This window comes from Fringilla coelebs (genome assembly GCF_963513975.1).
Source record: "Fringilla coelebs genome assembly, chromosome: 9".
Classification (NCBI taxonomy): domain Eukaryota; kingdom Metazoa; phylum Chordata; class Aves; order Passeriformes; family Fringillidae; genus Fringilla; species Fringilla coelebs.
This window is the reverse complement of record NC_140067.1, coordinates 14,047,994-14,067,886: the sequence shown is the minus strand read 5'-3', so window position 1 is coordinate 14,067,886 and position 19,893 is coordinate 14,047,994. Positions and strand designations below refer to the sequence as shown.

At 36.3% G+C, this 19,893-nt stretch overlaps 1 protein-coding gene across 5 annotated transcripts in view; it reads left to right on the top strand.

The window, feature by feature from the left end:
* TTLL7 (tubulin tyrosine ligase like 7) overlaps positions 1-19,893 on the top strand; it is a 64,303-nt gene that overhangs the window by 19,819 nt on the left and 24,591 nt on the right. For 4 of the 5 annotated variants that reach the window (XR_014616382.1, XM_084211370.1, XM_084211368.1 and 1 more), the window contains 11 exons: positions 205-380; positions 534-665; positions 1,569-1,690; positions 2,383-2,450; positions 7,479-7,637; positions 9,127-9,343; positions 11,763-11,927; positions 12,747-12,905; positions 17,606-17,700; positions 18,344-18,491; positions 18,575-18,648. Coding sequence is in view for 4 of the 5 variants with exons in the window: in XM_084211370.1 (XP_084067496.1) it covers positions 356-380; positions 534-665; positions 1,569-1,690; positions 2,383-2,450; positions 7,479-7,637; positions 9,127-9,343; positions 11,763-11,927; positions 12,747-12,905; positions 17,606-17,700; positions 18,344-18,491; positions 18,575-18,648 (1,364 nt within the window). In the remaining variant the exon portion in view is untranslated. The remainder of the gene's footprint in view (positions 1-204; positions 381-533; positions 666-1,568; positions 1,691-2,382; positions 2,451-7,478; positions 7,638-9,126; positions 9,344-11,762; positions 11,928-12,746; positions 12,906-17,605; positions 17,701-18,343; positions 18,492-18,574; positions 18,649-19,893) is intronic. The other variant, XM_084211371.1, reaches the window with a different exon arrangement.

Sequence of the window (19,893 nt, the reverse complement as noted above, 5' to 3'; positions counted from 1 at the left end):
TGCAAAATGATTTTTCCAGAAAGAAAATAATTGAACTGCAATGAACAAAGTTTTGTATTTACAATACAATAGCTTGATCAATCTTCTAAAATAAGCAATTCTTTATACATGCAATTAAAAGTGTTTTCATATTTAGTTGCCTGCTATTTACTTTTTTTTTTCAGGATTTGTCTATGACAAAGTCTCTCTTGTTTTTTAACACAGGTATCTATCCATTCCAGAACTAATTTTTCCTACAGCCAGAGACTGAAATGGCATGACTGAAGTTTTAAGTAATTTGGCTTTGACAGTTTCACTGTTTACTGAGAAGTTGGAACAGAATTTGAACTTTATTTCTGCACTATCCTAGGTTATAATGCCATCCTTTCCTAATGAGGGAGGTATGCTAGTCTTGGATTTTTAATATACCCTATGAATTATTCAGTATGCTTGTACTTAGAAATTGTGATGGAGTACTGTTTGTATTTTTAGTTAATTTGTATATGTCATTTGAGATATAAAAATGTTAATAGTTACAACATTATTTTTCAAAGATAACCAAGGAACTGCTCCTCTGACTTTGAGTTCGGAACTACCCTATCAGAGCACAATTAAAAGAAAAGTCAGAAAGAAGAAGAAGAATGGAGTCATCACTGCCAATATTGCTGGCACAAAATATGAAATTGGTAGGAAGCTGCATATTTTGTTTTCATCCTAATAGCCTGTGATGTGAGAGAGTTACTGATTAATGGAGTGAATTAATGGACTCTGTATCAAGCTGACAGTGAGACATTTCTGAAGGAGTTTCTTTTATAAGAAACCTGGGGTTTTCTTGTAACATTTAATTCATAGCTTTGGATATTGTGCATCTATTAATCCCCATTTGTTACTGATATTGATTCCCACTTGTTACCTTGTAAAAACTTAAGTAATCAAGAAAGCTGTGGAAGAGCCTTCTAAATACATGTTATGTATGTGTTTGGAAGTTTATTAAAGCCTTGAAAGATAAGCAGTGTAAATTCAATGTTAAATACTCTAATTGTTATACAGAGGCTTCTCAGTAAAATCTGTTAAGGTTTTGTATTTTCATGTTTATTGCTAAAATATTTTTTTCCTAGAATCAGAGTTATGCATGGCATGTAATCAGATTTTTTAAAAATTGAAATAATGCATGCATTTGCTTTTGCAACACTGTACCTTCTCTAAGGAGGCATTTTTGTCCCTGTCTGCAGTGACACTTATAGTTATCACTGTTTTAAAGTTAACTTATGGCATAACCAAGATTAAATGTAACTGCTGGACAAGAGGAATTGTTGCTGAATGATTGGGGAATACCTTGAAGCTCTTTTCAGTTCCCATCAGTGGTTGTGCTGATTCCTGCCTCACTATAAGGTGCTGAAACATTGTAAGGGCAGGTTTGCAATAGACTGGTGGAAATATTACAAGATAAATAGCTTGCCATGCTAACATTGTTCTCTGACAAAGGGTTCTATATTGGAAGTATTTAAAATCTTAATTGATTTTTTAAATATTGAAAATGAATCTATTTTAGAGGTTCAAAATAGTCCCTGAGTGTGATTTCTCCACAGTGCGTATAGTAATACAAGAGATGGGATTTGTGAAAACGCGTGATGAGGATGAAACAGCAAATCTGATCTGGAGTGATTGTGCTGTGCAGCAAGAGAAGATTGCTGAGCTGCAGAACTATCAGGTGCAGTGGTAGTTAAGATTTTTGACATGTTTCCATAAACTGCATTGCTCTGAAATGTTCAGTAATTGTCAGTAACTGCTCAGTTCCGTTTGTGTGGAGGGGGAAAAAAGCCCCACACAAACCACAACCAGACAGGCTGCATTAAGGCTGTACCACTGCATAGCTTAAAATCCTATTCTCTTTTCCAGAATTATTTGTTCTTTCCACTTGGGATCTGGTGTATAAATATTTGGGGCTGTTCTTTCATGCTTTTTCTGCCAGTTGAGTGTTGTGAATGATCAATGTAAAGAAGATACAAAACATCATTTATAAGTTTCTCATAAGCTTTGAAGCAGTAAGTTAAGAAACAGAGCTCTCTCTCCACAGCCCTGTGAATAAATATTTTGTTTTTTTTACCATTATCTTGTGTTTGCATTCTTTGTTTCTACATAGCTTTGTGAATAAAAGTATGATAGTCTCATGTATGAAATTAAATCAATGGGCACTTATATGGATGGAAGAGAATACAACTTGCAGCATCTTTAGCATTGTTAAGAATAGGTAGTGTAAGATATTATCTTAAATAATTTAGATTTAACGGTACTTGTGTTTGCCTAAGCATGCAGTCGAATGTTTTAAATGACTGTAATTAGGTATGCAAGAAAAACGAAGAAGTTTCAATTAATATTCCTTTTTTTTTTCTACTTCCTCAGAGAATCAACCATTTTCCAGGAATGGGGGAGATATGCAGAAAGGATTTTCTGGCAAGAAACATGACTAAGTAATATTTCTTTTAATATTAAGAAGTTTTCCAGCTGTGGCATTTAATGCAATAATATACAGAACTATTGCTTTTGAGGCCTGTTTATACTTGCTAAGAAACTGGAAGGGACCAAGAATATTTTTCAAAGTTCTTTAATAACTTTAGCTTTGGTCCTGGATCTGTAGCATTGGAGTGGCCTACTTTATTTCTCCAATTGACTTCAGTGGGGTATTACAGTGGGTTCACTTCTCTGTCTAAACACTGAAGAATGTGGGTGAGTCTTGAATTATTGTACAATAAATCTAATGCATACTACACCCACGTGTGTATCCCATAACAGTAGAACAGAATAAAAGAACTGTATGTGGCTGGATAGTGCATCTGGACTGTCCTGTGCAATGTGCTGTAGGATAGCCCTGCTTCATCTGGGACACTGGACCTGAGGACCCACTGAAGTCCCTTCCAACCTGACCAATTCTGTGCTAGTACTTGTTTAAAATAATTAATGGCTATATTTTTGTGTATCTCAAATTTAAAAAATATGAAGCATCTTACTGTTTATATAAGAAATTAGTCAGTGAGGCTCATTTGTCTAATTACAAATTCTCCTCACTCTAGTGGAATAACTGGGTTCTGAGGAATTATCCTAGCTGAAATCTGTGAGTAAGACTTGTAAGAAAACAATACTAAATAATGATCTGATAACCTAGTTAGGAAAGGTTTGAGGGTAACTATATGTCAATATTTTATTTTAATCTAAATTAGTTTGTAAATCAGTTATTAATAGAGCTAATCTTTTGGCCCTCAACCTGACTTACACAACTTAACTGCTAACAGAACAGAACTTGTTTTCATATGAATGTGATTGATGTGATATCTTCTCTCTCTCTCTTTCTCTCTCTTTCAATTTCTTTCTCTTTCCTTTTCCATTCTGTAACTAGAACACATAACACGTAGAATGTATGTAACTATTATGATGCAAATACTGTGTGCATTGCTGTGGTGTCTCCATGTCCTCCGTGTGGACTAGAGCTCCCCTGTGTCAGTGGTGCTGCACAAGCACTTTTCACTGCCCCTCTCAGACTGAAAGTAAAACCAGAGATAGCACATGGAGGCAAACAGCTGTTTGGAGAGGTCTGGGAAACACTCAGTCAACTTGTACACAGTGCTACCTCTGTGTATTGCTGCAGTTCTGTGATCTTTTTTAAAAAATATGGAAAATGGACAAAAGGCTCTTGTCATTATGCACTCATTCTTTCAAATACAGTCTGATGATACCTCTCTCAACCTACTGAATTCTGAGTTCAAAACACAGTTTAAAGTTCCTCAGTGCTGAGATTGCACATATAGATAAGATGGGAATAATTTCTCTTACATTATAACTCTGGCACAAACATCTATGTTGTGACTTCACTTAATATCAGTAGATACAGCAGGGCTTAATCCAGTTGGGTTTTTTCCTCAATACTGGCCTTCACAACTCAATACTTAGTATTCATACTTTATAAAAATCAAAGTGATATGTGTGAGATTGCTGGTGAAATCCTAAGTCAGTTGGGATGTGTGCTTGAGCAGGTTCTTTCTGTAGAATGCAGGATTTTGTTTCCTACAGCTCTTGGTCTGTCTTCAAATTTGCATGTGTAGAAACACTAATTCTCTTGTTTACTGCTGCATGCCATCTTTTCTATTCCCATTACTGACTCTACTGTTCAACTGTCATTGAGAGATAATGAAACTATATTGAGAATTGGTAGAGAGTAGACTTTTTTTCTTTTACTTCCATGTTTGTTGTTGTACTGATTTCCATGTTATGCAAGTTGTTTGGAATAAAGTGAAAGAACAAATCTACCTTACTTTGAGAGGGAAATACTATTCAGGAGGTAATGCACTTCAGGAGTTCTTTTTTCAGGCCATATCCAGGCACTCTGGATCACAGGACCATGTGGTTTTCACATGCAGAAAGGTGAAAGGGAGCAGTGTAATACATAACATGTGTACTATGAAAGAAGAAAACTCAGCAAAGAAAGTGTAGGAACACAGAAAAATGGAACAGATGGAAAGAGGAATGTAATTGAGAAGAAAAGGCAGGCATGAACATAATTTTCAAGGATAATAACAAGAACACAGAAAAGAAAAATGTAACAATAGAAGTGCCAACTGGTAGGGCCAACTAGATCTTAAGAGATGGTTGTGAAGGGTCTCTTAGATGAGAGCTCCTTGTGTGAAGGATAAGTGTGGTTACAAATTGAATACAGTAAATGGGGGAGAAGGTGCACGGGATGAGTGGGAAGGGGACGGATCCATCTAGGCAATATTGTCTTTTGTAGCACATTTGTTGATTGTATTTAAAAAGTTCATGAACTGATCCATGGGCCAAGAGTCATTCTCATCCATATATATCCACTAACGTTTCATATGTGAAAAGTCAGAGGATTTTGAAATTTAGGCAGTGGAATCTGCTTTATTAGACTGAAGGTTGTGCCTTTAGTGAGCTATGTTTTGTTCAACACCATTGATTCTTTTGTACAGAAAGCACTCTGAAATCAAGAGCACAGACTGACCACATTTGTGAGCTAAAATAGTACTCAGAAGAACAATAATTCGCTGTTTATTTCTCAGACCTCCTGATAAGGACAGCAAAAGCTAAAGGATAGAGCAGCACAGTGAAAAAGTGGTTATTTATGATAGTGGACAGCCCATGTGCTGAAAAATAGGGCTATTGTAATGGAATAGGCCTTGATCCCACAGGCTACTTAATGATGTTCCTAAGCCCTTTCTGAATAGGACCTTGCAGGGAAAGAACAGAGCTGAATTCTTTTTTTGAAAGTTTTAGTGAGCCCCAGAACCTATAAACAATGCTGAAGTATCCCACTTCATAATATTAAGTGTTTGTAATCCACCCAGTTATGCATTAAAAAGATAAAGCATATAGAACTGATATACTTCCAGTCAAAAAATCGTATCAATATATCAGGAATAGCTTGAAGCTGTATTCAGTGAGTAGGGAGTGTGTATATTGAAACCCTTGAGTAAGTTTAACAGCAGATCTCTAACATGTAACAGGATGCATATGATAATCTGGAGAGGGATTTAAACTAACACAGAAATTGCTTTTTGCCTAAAAATAGGATAATTTTTGCTTAGATAAGGCACTCAATTGGCAAAGAAATAATATTCATAAAGACAGAGGAGATGGAGAGTAGTTTAACAACATGAATGAATCAGGAATTCAAATATCTACTTCTGTTTTCACAAAGTTTTCCTGAATATTTAGTGGCTTTCATTGAGCTAGATTTGTAAGACCCATCGTTACAATGAAGCTGCAGAAGCACTGAACCTCATGCAGTAGTGCTGTAGCTATTGTGGTTTCTGCAGAGTGTTTGTTGGGTAGTTGGCTACACAGCTTGGTGACAGTGTATCCATTATACCAGTAGGGTTTGGCTACGGTCCTAGCCCTAGGCGCGTGGCTCAAAAGAAGCTCTGTTTTTTCCATTAGTGTTTTAGCCACTTAAAGAAAAAGTATCTGCCCAAGAGTATTATGTAAGCTCATAGTAGAAATGAAAAATAGAAATTATATTTCCTCTTTTAAACATTAATTATGCTGATGCTATTAGTTTTCAATGCAAAAGGAGAAATATACCTAAATCTGTATTTAATGAAAAAATATTTAACTTCACCATAGTGGCATTAAAAAAAAAAAAAAATCAAAGTTGGGGAACTTCCTGTATCACTTTATTTTTAAACTTTCAATTCCTTTCTGTTGGTCTGTGGGTATTTGTATTTTAGATGTGTTCACTCTATGCTACAGAGTAGTTGTGAGTTACCTGAACTAATTTTGTATCAAGGAAGTTTCAGGTACTCTGAGTACCCGAAACAAGCTAGCTACACCAGTGTAACTCAGCAAAGGCTAAATTTATCCTGTTGGGGACTGTGGTGCCAGTGTGCACTGTACCACCAAGTCCCCTACCTTGGCTGCTAGCCAGCGTTAAAGCAACCTGTGTGTACCTCAGCCATACCCACAGCGTGGGCTGGGTGGATCTTCCTGTCTGCCACCTACACAGCTCTGGGTGATGGACACTTCTGCTGCCTGAATCCTTTACCATTCTTCTTCTTTCATTTTTGTTCACGTGTAACAGAGGTATAGGGTGAGAGACACTCACTACCTCAGCTGCCACAGCTATTAAAGCAGGGAGATCAGGACCTTGCTGCATCCTTTCCCCAGACTGAGAGTTTGAGTCCCTATTTTTATTTTAGTTCTTTTACTCCACCCCTTCACTCTACTCCCTTCCTGCTTGATCTTGCTTTGATTATCTTTGCTTTCTTTTGATTAAATTAGGTGCTCTTGGAATCCTTATCCAAATATACTGAGACCAAAGACTAATCAAAGCTTGTGTAATTTGTCCTATATAGGAAATGAGTTAGTTGCTTGGCCTGTGTCAAAGTCTATTTACTACAATTCCTTATTTTTAAAATTCTTTCAAAAGGAACAAAGAACTCTTCCTTAATTGCTTCCAATTGCTTTTTAATGTTAAATTTAGTCTTTTTTGCACCCAAGAAAAACTCCAAATAGCCCAACTCCTCTTTTTTGTGTCTGTTGATCCTCATAGCTCCCCAGACACCTACCAATATGAAAATTAAAATACTTCCCAAGTACCATGTCCACCCCCCCCCCCAAAAAAAATCCATAATTTGTTAGAAGTTCAATATTTCTAAGAATAAGAATAGCATTAAGTCATTTGAGTAAATGGCCAAAAATTGTAACAGGAGTGAGATGGATGCCGAGAAATGAGATGGTTACCAGTAACACAATAAGCACAAAAGCAAAAATGCTCAAGATAGTCTGCTTTTGAATATAACATATTCACACTCATATGAATATGTAATCCAGTGCTAACTATTCTTAAAGAAATGCAAAAGTTTGCTTTCATATGACAGAATTTTGCTGAAAAAGCTCCCTTGTCAAATTGTCATGAGTGTTTTTTAATCTTGAGGATTGAAACATCAAAGTAGTCAAAAGATTTTAACTCAATTACCCTTTTTGTGCAGAATGATCAAGAGTCAGCCTCAGGAGTACAGTTTCATTCCTCGAACGTGGATCTTTCCTGCAGAATACACACAGTTTCAGAACTATGTAAAAGAACTGAAGAAGAAACGTAGACAGAAAACTTTCATAGTCAAACCAGCTAATGGTGCAATGGGACATGGGTGAGTTGTGAGTTAACTTCAGTCTTCTTACCTGTTAAAGGTGAAATCCAGTGCTACTTACAACATTAACAGAAGCTGTGTATTAATAAGAAGATTGCATTTCGACCTGTGTGAAAGTCAGTGCATTGGGTGAAGGCTTCACAAGCATTAAATAAACTCAAATCATTATTATGAACACAGTTATTTTATTGTGAATTTTTCTGCTGTGCTTAGATTTATAGGGTGAGATTATATTGGGCATAAATGGCAGGGTTTTGGTGGGTGGAGGCTGCAAGGGATGTGTGTGGGAGGTCAGAATCTTTCACAGCTTTAAAACCAGCTCAAACACCCCATTGTGTTCCCAAACTGCAGCCAATCAGAGAAGCAGAAAAGTGTTTGAGAGCAGCAGCCACAAGGTATAGGAGAGACAGAGGAGATGCTGTTGGGGATGTGGCTGGATGTGCACTCTTGGAAGCAGGGCACACCACTGAAAAGACTGCAACCTGCAGTTGAGTTGAAGAAGTTTTGTTTGTGACAGGGCCACACAGTAAAAATCCAGTGAGATAAATATTGCAATTGTTTTTTTAGTTCTTTTTTTTCCTAGATATTTTGATTTTAGCTTTTATTGCTTTTAGTATCAATTTGATTTATACTATAGAGTAAAGCTCTTAATTTTTCAGCATATGTTAGAATTATTATAAAAGTAAGGCTCCCAAACTGTTAAATTTCTTCATTTTTTAGTCCTCTTGATAAGGGCTAAGATAAGGTAAAGGGAAAGGTACCAGCATTGTTCAGAGAAATTTCTGCAAAGTACTTGACTCTATTAGGACTATTCGGTATCAAACCTCTGAAATGTATAATGAATTATAGGGAATAAGGTTAAGGTAGCCTTAAGGTTCTGGGAATTTTAGGTTAATACTGAAAATATTAGCTTTTACAGTTATTTAAAAATCTATGTTGTTAGAAATTGGAAGTTCATAATTCATATATAAACCTTTTTTTCATCTGGTGTGAGTTAACTGGAAATACAGAAATACTGAGCTTAATCTATGCCATCCTCAGTCATACAGATCAGTGTCCTGCTTTGCAAACTTCATCACCTGGTTAGCACTGAAAGCTCTTTGCAGTCTGTGCCTCAGGCAGAAGTTGTGACAAAGACTGGAAGTCTATTTTTAGAGCTGCATGAGGAATAATCACAGAAGCTGGAGACTGGTCGTTCTGCCAAACAATTTCTAAGTGTAGATCAAACCCATTATTACAAATTGTTGAATCAAAGCAAGCAGAAAGTTACTCTGAAATGGCTCGTTGCCTTTTTCCATCTAGTGAACCACAATAAAGGACAGGAAACTAAAAGCCTTGTAAGGGAATGGAACCTTTTCTCTGCCCTAAAAATCAGATATCTAAGTCTCTTTCTCTAGGTAGACTTTAGCCTCACTACTTGGCCAGGTGACCAGGATAATCAATTTCAAAGAGTAATGTCCAAGTTTTAAAAAACTTTTGTTTTTACCAGGATCTCTTTAATAAGAAATGGAGAAAAGTTACAAGCTCAGGATCACTTAATTGTTCAGGAATATCTTGACAAACCATTTCTTATGGAAGGCTACAAGTTTGATTTACGTGTGTATATTCTTGTCACCTCCTGTGATCCATTAAAAATATTTTTATATCATGATGGACTGGTGAGAATGGGCACGGAAAAGTATCACCCCCCCAGTGACTCAAATTTGGTAAGTTGGAGTTCATTCCAATTTATTGCTTATGGTATAGACTTTAACCTGTGTAGTGTTTGCAGGTGGTAAAATTAAATAAATTGTGACTTGAGTTCATCTGAACAAACTTCTGCATTGTCATTGAAGAGAAAAAATTTTATGTGAAAGATACTTAACGCATGGTTTTCTATCAAAATCACAAGTATAGCCACATTATTGCTTATGTATAAAATTTTATATGACTTTGCATGTATGTATGCTAAAGAGTTTAAATACATTCTAGAAGAAAGCAAAAGCTAACAACCCAAAAAGTAAAATCAAATCACTGCAAGAACAGGCACATTGCTTTTGTATTCATCTGAGACTGGGGCTGGGATGGCAGGTGCTAATAAGCTTTATCCCCTGCTAGATCATTGCTTAGCATCCATGAAGTTTGGAGCCTTTGCTGGGGGTCGTGCTAGGTTTCAGCCATTGTGTTGGGAACTGAGGCAGAAAGGAGAGAACCAGCACTGCAGGGGCCCAGTGCTCACTGCAGTCCCTGAACACGAGGGAATCTCCTGCTGCTGCTGTTTGTCAGTGACTGCTTCAGCAGGGACAGGAGTATGTACTTGGCAGCTTTAGGGTGATTCAGTAGAGCTGCCTGTAAACATCGAGAAAACCGAGAAATAGTAAGGGTCATGCTAAAGATTTTACACAATCTCCTCCTCTTTTTCCACTGTATAGCATGTTGCTCTGTTGGGGGGTGTAAACCCTTCTCTTTTGGCTCTGACTAAAATGCAGATGTCTAAAAAAGAAGTAGATTTGCAGCATTGGAAGGTATTAGTAGATTAGGTTTGTTATACCTCACTCTGTACTCCATTGCTTTTAGAGCAGCTTCCATATAATTATGCAACTGAAAACACCATACAGCCTTTTTGCCTATGTGAAACTTAAAATTCTGACTTCTCTTGGTGTGCCTTTAAAAAATGCAGGTACAATTTGAGGCCCAGTACAAATGCTATATTTGGAAGTGTTCCAGTACTATATTTGGAATAGTTTGCTTTTACAATTTGTGTATTGCTGCTAATCTCGGCATTAGCAGCACTGAAATATGCTCTGAGAGAATAAACAGAGCAGGCAGTTGTTTCTATGTTCTCAGAACTATTTATGCTGGAGGTTGTCTATTGTGTGAAATAACCTGCTTGTCACTAATGACATTGTTCTTTGGATGACATATTTCTACAGTGACATTGTTCCAAATAACTTTAGACTATCAGTTCAGATGCCCAAGCACTTTTTTTGGTAGTCTAACACATAATTACTTTTGTGTGAAATAATTTGAATTTCATGGAATGATGACTCAAAACCAATAGATTTCAGAATGATTCTTAAAGGAGTAATGAAGCCATGGGAGAAATTCACTGCTTCTAGTGCTACTACAATATACTGTTAACTCATTTGTAATTAAATTGATTGGTTTTGTTAATTTCATTAAGTTTTCTAAAGATAAGGAAGTGTAGTAAGATGAATGACAGCAGAAGGCTTGGGTTATCTATTAAAGATGAATTGGAACAGAAGGCTTATGGTCACCTTAGAATATCATCTACTCTCATGTATGTAATCAAACATGACAGAGAACTGTCACTGGGATGGGAACAGGCATCACCACAGTGTAAGTGAAAAGCTGAATTAATCTCTGGGAGATAATGCAAATGTACAGATCATGATTTATAAATTGACCTTGGAAAAGGAATGCTTTCTTTAAATTCAACTGATAACGTGAGTCTATTGCTGCTGACATTTTGCTCCATAAAGGAACTGTAGCACTCAGTCATTTATGTAACGTATGTTTTGAAATTTACCTCCCTCTGATGTATGGCTACCAGCCAGTTAAAAATGAGCAATTTTGGCAGATATCAGCATGGCAGATGAGTTTATATGTAAAAGATATTTTAAAGTATCACTATGATGAGAACACTTCTCATAAATAAGCCACAGTGAAAACTGAAATGTGGGATTGTCTATGAAGCAGATGCCACAGTGTCTTTTAGCACTTTTAAAGTAGCACTTCAAAATACTGACTTTATTGTTTACTTCTTGTGGAATGTAATCTTTCTATAAGTTATGATAATTGCTCTTTACTTTTTTAGGTAGTTGTTTATATAGAGACCTGTAAAAATGCCAGATACAGTGTCTAACCAGATGTAGAGTGGTGGATGAGTTCACTGCACCTGGCTTAAGTAGAAGCCCAGGTTTTGTTGTAAGAAGGCTGTGGAGCATTCAGTCATGCAATCTCCTGGAATCAGAAAAACTAAATCTGCTCATAGTGTATTTGCAAATATGAGCTGTTTGATTATGTCTTTATTGATTTAATGTCAGCTTTTCCTTACATGATTTTGAATACACTATTTTAGAATTGTTTTTAAAGTTTTTAAAATGTCTTTTCTTCCTTTTTTAGAGCCAATTGTATATGCATCTGACTAACTACTCTGTCAATAAACATAATGAACACTTTGAACGGGATGAAACAGAAGACAAAGGAAGCAAACGCTCCATAAAATGGTTTACTGAGTTTCTAGAAACAAATAATCTTGATGTCTCCAAATTCTGGAGTGATATTTCCGTAAGATAGACTAAAGCACTTTATTTTGTGTATTTTTAGAAAATTATTGCTTCTGCCATCTGCTTTACTGCAATTCAGAATGATTTTTGAAACTTTATTAACCCAAATTCTCGGCAATGGATGTCACAAAGGACATACTATAAACTATTACTATGTTTTTTAAAAATTCTAAATTCATAGTCTGATTACAAATTAAATGTTGACTTTTTTTCTGAGGATCAAAAGTCCTTTCAAGCAGTTATTCACATAAGGAATATGGTACAAAGGAATCATCATGCCATTTAAACTCTTGGAGACTTTATTTTAGTGTATAAAGTGAATTTTATGTGTAAATATTTACAAAATTATAGTCAGTGTTGCATATATCTTTGTACTTAGTCAAGCACCATTGAACTGGTTGTGTTACAGGTATCTTTAGATGAGAAATAAGCTTAAGATTGTTAGAGCTTAAAGCTATTAGCTGTTTGTATGATTCTGAGAACACTTATCAAAATTATATTGCAAAATGAAATGGATGAAGATTGGCTACACTATGTTACTTTACCAATTTGCTTTTATTATTAAACTTATTGCAAGTCTCAAAGTTTGTATGTACCATGGAAAGTACAGCAATAGCCAAGAACTATATAAAGTTATATATGGTACTACATAGGAATAGTTTGTTTACTACAGACTATTTATTTGGTATTTTAAGTCATTTTTTCTAGTAGATGAAATTTCTAGTAAATGAAATTTGAGCTATTAAAGATGAAACACTGTAGTTCAGTATGTGCTGGTGTTTTCTCTCCTGATGAATTCTTCTGAACCGCATCCCTGCAGGAGCTGGTGGTGAAGACCCTGATAGTTGCAGAGCCGCACGTGCTTCACGCTTACCGCATGTGCCGGCCAGGGCAGGCGCCAGGGAGTGACAGCGTCTGCTTCGAAGTCCTGGGATTTGATATTCTGCTGGACAGAAAACTAAAACCATGGCTCCTAGAGGTAAACCTCTTTATATTTATATAAATGTTTAGGTATAAAGTTAACTGAGCCCCAGCTGAATCCATATCTAGGTAAGAAAACCTGCAAAGAAAACGTGCTCACTGTTGTTGAGTACATAAATGGTGCTTTTCTGCAGCATCCTTGTAGAAGTGCAGTATCACCTTTGCGGTGCAGTGATTTCTGATTCTGAAAAAAAGGTAATTATTTTCCTAGACTGATGTTGCATTTCAGATGTTTTTGAAAGTTTTAATGGGAAATGTAACATTATTGTAGTTGTTATTGTAGCTGGAGCACCTTGATGATAGCAAGTGGGTGCTGCATAGATTTCCTTCATGAGTATGGCTATGTAATATGGCTCTGGTAACTTTTGTGAATGTGTGCCCTTAACCTTTTCCTTTTTGTGGATATATGTTTTTTTCCTCTCCTCTGCTTTTTAAGAGCACTGCTGTAAACAGAGAAAACGAATTTGATATACAGGAAATTCTATATGATGGGATTGGAAGAAACATTTCTTCTCTGATATGTTTGTTAGTGTACAGTTAAATTAAGTGGTGGTCACACACATTTTCAACCAGAAATGTTTGAATTTTGTCTGTTGTGTCTCTTCTATTGCCCTATTAATAACATATAGATGACGTTCGCTTGTCTTTTTTCAGATTGTCTTATTTCATTCTGTTAACTGGTTGGAGGGCTGTGCAGCTTGGGGAAAAAAAACCAAAATGTATTCAAAATCCCTCTATTGACAGCAAGTCATGAATATGATTTGGCTACTGATGAACAAATTGTACACAATTAACTTACTGAATTATAACCTCATTTGTAGGCCATTAATACTGTCAACAGTTGTTTTGTTGTGCTTATTTCTCTCAGGGATTCATTGTAATTTTAATTAGAAAAATAAAATTCCTCCACTGTTGCCATGCAGACATAGCATATTTGGCGGCTTTGATGTTCTCGCCAACAGCAGCGCATGACATGAACTTAGTCTGTGCTACATCAACATCTTCTGTTTTTGTCCAGTGAAGCTTGCTGTCCCTTTGATTTAGCACTGCACTTCCAGATTATCATCTGTAGGTTGCCTGTAGCTTGCATATAACTGTGTGTAGTTTTTTGAGTGCAGACTGAAGGGTCTGTGTAACATTTCATTCAGCCTTGAACAAATGCTGACAGACCAATTCTGTGAGAGGTGGTGAGTCAGCCAGCATAGGGAGTCCATTCTGAAGGACACCTCTCTGTCTGCTCTGATGTTTCCATGAGCTATGGAGATTTTGGGGGGTTTGAGTCACTGCTTATGGGTCTCAGAGGAGAATCATATTATCCCAAACTCCTTGTTTTGGAGTAAATGCTCCTGGTATTTTGAGTTGCTGGAGCATACTTCAGGACTTGGAATTGTGTACCTAGTTATTACTTTTTTTTTAAAGCAAAAGTCCAAGTATTTCCTTTTCTGCTTTTGGTAATGCATGTATCCTTTAGCTTGTTTTGCCAGACATTTACCAAAGCTAACAGAAATTTCAAACTTTGAAACTTGCTAATTTTGCATACTCATTTCCTATTTTTTCCCTTGCTTGTTCATGCTTTTTTTGCAGCACTTCCAACGGAGTGTGTAGATGTATGCACAATGTATGTATGCTGTATGTAGTGCAGTAAAGGTCAAATCTGCAGTGTATATACATAGACTATACATCATATATATAGTCTCTGTGTATATATATATACACATGCACATATATAGATAATTTTTTTTTTAAAACACTTGTGCTACTTCCACAGATTTCCACTCTTATCTCTTTCCACCATTTCCCTCTTGCCAAAACCCCCTTAGGGGAGTGAATCATTCTTTCTAACAGTGGTAATGAGTCCTAATCACAAGGCCCTGAATGTTCCCAGTGTTATGGGAAAATTGCCAAAATAGGATTAGGATGATTAGTTTCATGTTTCCATGCCTCATGTAGCTTTTCTGTTATAAAGATAGTTTAACAAACTATTAAAAGAAATAAATTGTGCAACATATTATAATGTCTCTGCTTTCCTGAGCTGACTTTTGTTTATATTGCCTTGATGCATTGTAGCTCCCCTGCTCCTTGATGCTACTGAACTTCCGGAACCTTCTACCGTAGTGAGGGTTGTAGGAAATGCAGGATTGCCATCTTGTGGCACCAAGTATTTCTGGCAAGGATCTGTGCAGCTTCCATCCTTTCTGAGTAGCAACAATGACCTAGACCTCCCTTCGGTTCCTAGGAAATCCAGTTTTACTTTTTGACCAAACTTTCCAAGTTAGTTTCTTTCATGTGAAGGAAAACCATACAGTTGAAGTTCTTAGATGGACTCCAGCCTTGTCACCCTCATTATATTCAGCTAGGATCACACAGTTGTGATCATTGGAGAAAAAGAGAACTTGCATTTTAAAAACTTCCTCAAGTGTAGGGTACCTAACTTCCTTTGTGATTTATGTGGGCAAGGCAAAGGAAACCTTACATACACATTCAGAAATTTATTATTTATTGTCACTGAGCTAGCAAAATCTGTTCAAAACTTTGTTATCAATCCAAGTGAAATGAATGTGAACATCTTAAACCAATCAATTATTGGTAATTCCTTATAATGAAGGAGTTAAAGTTCACATTCACAAACTTTCTGGCATCTACTTGTTTCTCTTGTGCTATGCTTGCCCTGTTTTTACCCCTGGAGGTCCAAAGGCCACCATGGGGTAGGAGAAGTCTACTTTTCCAAAAGAGATGGTAGGTGGTTATACCAAATTTTCAGTGTCTTATGTTCTTCACCAGGAAGAACACACTCTTGCTGGTGAAGTTGTCTTCATATTTGCTCTTAATTTCACTTTGGGGTTTTGGTTTTTTTTTTGTTTGCTGCCATGATCTACCTACTGGCGGTTCATTTACTGGCCAGCAATTCCACATTGTCTCCGAGTTTTACCACGAGTCTTTTACATCTCCTGGAATCATGCCATGTGCTTTCTTTGTTACCTCTAGACCCAGTATTATCTAGTTTACAGGACTGCATTCCTGTAGTGAACACAATTTGGCCACTGGCATCAGTGTCTAGATTTTCAAGGCCTTTACAGTCATCATTTGCTTGTACTTTTGGGGTCCCTCATACAATCCTGTTTTTGACAACAATCTTCAAGACATGCCTTGCTGATAAAATTACTGATGTTATATTAACACAACCTAGTTGTGCATGTCCTGGTTCTCGGGTCACTGAACTCTAAATAACCATCTCCCAGCTGGCAGATGCCAGACAATGGTTTGGTAAGCTGTTATTGTGAATAGCTGCTGCGGCATATCACTAGAACTTTATCAAGATTACAATGCCACAGTCATACAGATTAGTCAGCAACCGTATTTATTGTCTTCTTTGTGATATGATAGTAGATGAACAGGTCAGTCTAAAGAGGTTGGTCAATTAAATATTTGGAAGAAAGTCTTCCAAAAAAGATTATGTATAAATCTTCTCACTATTTCTGCTGAATTTTCAAGATTTTTCTTTCAACATCAGATCTCGCTGCTCGCTTTGCCAGTCTGTCTGCAAAAGCAGTGAAGGGGCTGACTCCCAAAGGCATAAGTGATGGGGCAGCTGGGACTCAGCAACAGGACACTGGGTGGCACAGTGGCCATGATAGCTCTGTCCTACAACTGTAGAGGCTCTAAGATACTGTGATATATGTTTTAGAGTGCTAAAACAAAATAAACTGGTTTTGCCCTCTACTTTGGACATGCCAACTGTCTCCCATTTCTGTTTTGTGTGGGGCACAAGGCATTAGTTTTCACTTCTGTTGCTCTTTTTTATCTGTGCCTTCTGTAACCAGCACTGCTCATGCACTATCCAAGCGAGATTACTGCTTGTCATTAGTACCCATTACCCAAGTATAAATTTTTACACCAGCTTGGAAAGAGTTCCTAGAATAAATCATTATTCCTCTTCAAATCTTCCTGAAAACTGAGGTTCTGCAGGGAGTCCAAAACTTGTTGGGGTTATAGGATGTTAAGTTTGTGATTTAGTCTCACTATGAGATTCCCAGTTGCACTTTCCTTGTTTCTCTATATTTATGGTACAATTTTTAATCTCTGATCTTGTACTTAGCTTATACGCTTTTTGTTGTGGAGACTGTTAATTATCTTATGTTTTCACACTATGTGCTGATTTAATAGCTTAGATCGCTATGTGTTGCTGTCAAGTATATCTTAAAAGTTATTTAAATATGCTTAAAAATACCTTGGATTAGAGCCTCTTTCTGTCCTTGTATAGTTGTTACTTTTAAGAGTAGTTTTTAAAGTTTCTTTCAGACTGAGAACTAGAAAAGAGTTTGACTCTTTCTTTGCTGGACCACCGTAGCATGGCACATCATCTGTTATGATGTGTTTAACAGCACTTTGTGTGCTAAATTTTCCAGTGGCAGCAACCAAGAGTAGATTAGACTGGATTCACAGTGGCAGGACTTGAATGGTGTTCACTGTAAATGTCTGGATAACCTGGTGACTGAAAGGGTACATTTCCCAGCTCCCTGGATCTGTGATGCTCAGTACTCTATTTAAAAAATATACAAATGGAAAGAACTTCTCAACATGTATTCTCTTAATCTCTGCTGTATTTGAAAGAGCCATTTCTACAAAGCCTGTTACAATAGGTGTGTTCCCAGTGAACCTGAACATTCCTGAGTCTTCTGTGTCTCGTTTTTTTTTCAGATTAATCGTGCCCCAAGCTTTGGAACGGATCAAAAAATAGACTATGTTGTAAAAAAAGGTGTTCTGCTAAATGCATTAAAGCTTCTCAATATACGGTACCTTGTCCTCTTTTCTTCAGTCTGGCTCTATTTCTGTTGCTTTGATTTTTTTTTTTAATTTGAATTGGACTTGAAGGAAATGACAAACCTTTTTTCCCACCTTCATATTTTCAAAATGCAAATGTTTCTCTTGCTGTCAGTTTTTCTATAAAAATTAACCTAAATTTAATTTTTCTTCATGCATATGTGCTTGCAAAAAATGAATGGTAATAGTAATTTTTGTACTTCTTTTTAAAAATTTTTCAAACACATCTTGAAGTTGGCATATGTGTGCAGTCATGGGGACATGGCCATAAAGGAAAAATGCTTGAGTCATAGTGTCACATTCAGTCAAAAGCCATACCCCTTTAGAGGAAAACTTTGTAGCTGAGATATGTTGAAAAAAAAAATCTACACCTTAAGAAAGTAGATACAACCATGTTTGTCCATTAAATTATAGCACAGAGTAAATACAGTATCCCTTAAAGTGTTAAAATTTTGTAGCCATGAATGTTAAAAAAAAAAATCTTAATGTTTCAATTCTAATTTTATATGATAAACACACAACTGACTAAAAAATGCAGATTATTTACTTGATATGAAAGTTCATCTCATTTCAGCTGCATTGAATTGACGTTTCTTAATATCATCTGTGTTTCAGGACAAGTGATAAAAGGAAAAATTTAGCCCAACAGAAGGCTGAGGCTCAAAAAAGACTGTATGGTCAAGGGTCAATGAAAAAACTGCTGCCAGGTTCCTCAGACTGGGAGAAGCAGCGCCACACACTGGAAAGGAGAAAACAAGAACTGGTAGGAAGGGGAAAAAAGTGCTGTTTCTTGCTCATGGTTTATATTCTCTTTTGTTTTAATTGTCTTACTTTCTTGATTTGTAGAAGGAAAGACTTGCACAAGTACGTAAACAGATTTCCAAAGAGGAGCATGAAAATAGACACATGGGGAATTACAGGTGAATGTTTTTGACTGTATTAGTAGGAAATATTCAGTGTATTCTTTAGGAACAGTGGAAACAAGTGTTTGTGGTAGATGATAATTTTCTGCCAAAAACATGCAGGCATTTGTAGAAAATATATACATACACATCAGATATCTTTTTTCAGATGGTTCTTTTCTTGATTCCAATTTTTTCCATGCACTTAGGAATTTAGATGGCATCAGTCACCCTATTGTTTGTGCAAGACATTTGCTTCAAAGACATGATTGCTCACATTCAGTGTACCAGGAGTCATGATTGTTGTCATGGACCTGTTCTCTAATCACATATGATCATTCTGATCATGGTGCCAGGGGGTGCAGTGTGACATTCCCCTGTAAAAATATCATATTTGAATTGTATCTCTGAGGCTTGCCAAAACTTCGGAAAAATTATGGGTGCTTCCACCATTTTGAATAGAGTGACATTTAAAATACTTTACTTTTATTTTTCCACTTGAATTTTGGATCTTGGTAGGCTGAAATGTAAGTTTCCTTCAGATTCCTTGGTAAAAAATGTTCAAAAGAGAGCTTTACATTGTCAGTTACAACAAGCCTTGACCAGAAAACAAAAATTTTGTTTTGTGATATCTTTATTTCTTGTTATGAGAAGTGAAAGCATGGCCTAGGAATATTTGGTGAATGAGAGCAGAGTATGGCTAGCAATATATGATGGGAATATTTGTCCACTCTTTTTAACATTCATCCAGAATATGAGAAGTCTGCATTCACATATTTTATTGTGAACTACTCAGAATGCCTTTATTGGTGTTCTTCATTGCTGCCTTTTTTTTTGAGCAGATGTTCTATATTTCCCAGTAAAAGTCTCATTTAAACAGATAGATGTTTCTGTGAAATTCACATTTTTGATGACTTAACATTTTGCTTACAAAGAATCTTTCTTTGTAACTTTTAATTACATATTTTCTTCATGTGTGGAGCTGAACTAGGAAGTAAAAAAAACCTCTAGATGTACAATGAAGTGACAAAGTGTTTATTTTTGTGCTATTAAAAGAAAGAAAAGCACCATAATCCTTTAACACATTTTTCTTTTTGCTAACCTAAATGTCTAGCTTATTAACTGATCACATTTTAAGTTGCTTATTCAGTTGTTGACTGAAAATCAGACACATGTTCTCTTTATTTAGCTTTTGGGTTAATGTAAATCAGTAAAAACACAAAATTTTCTTTTCCTCAGGGAAAAGTAAAGTGTCACTTCATG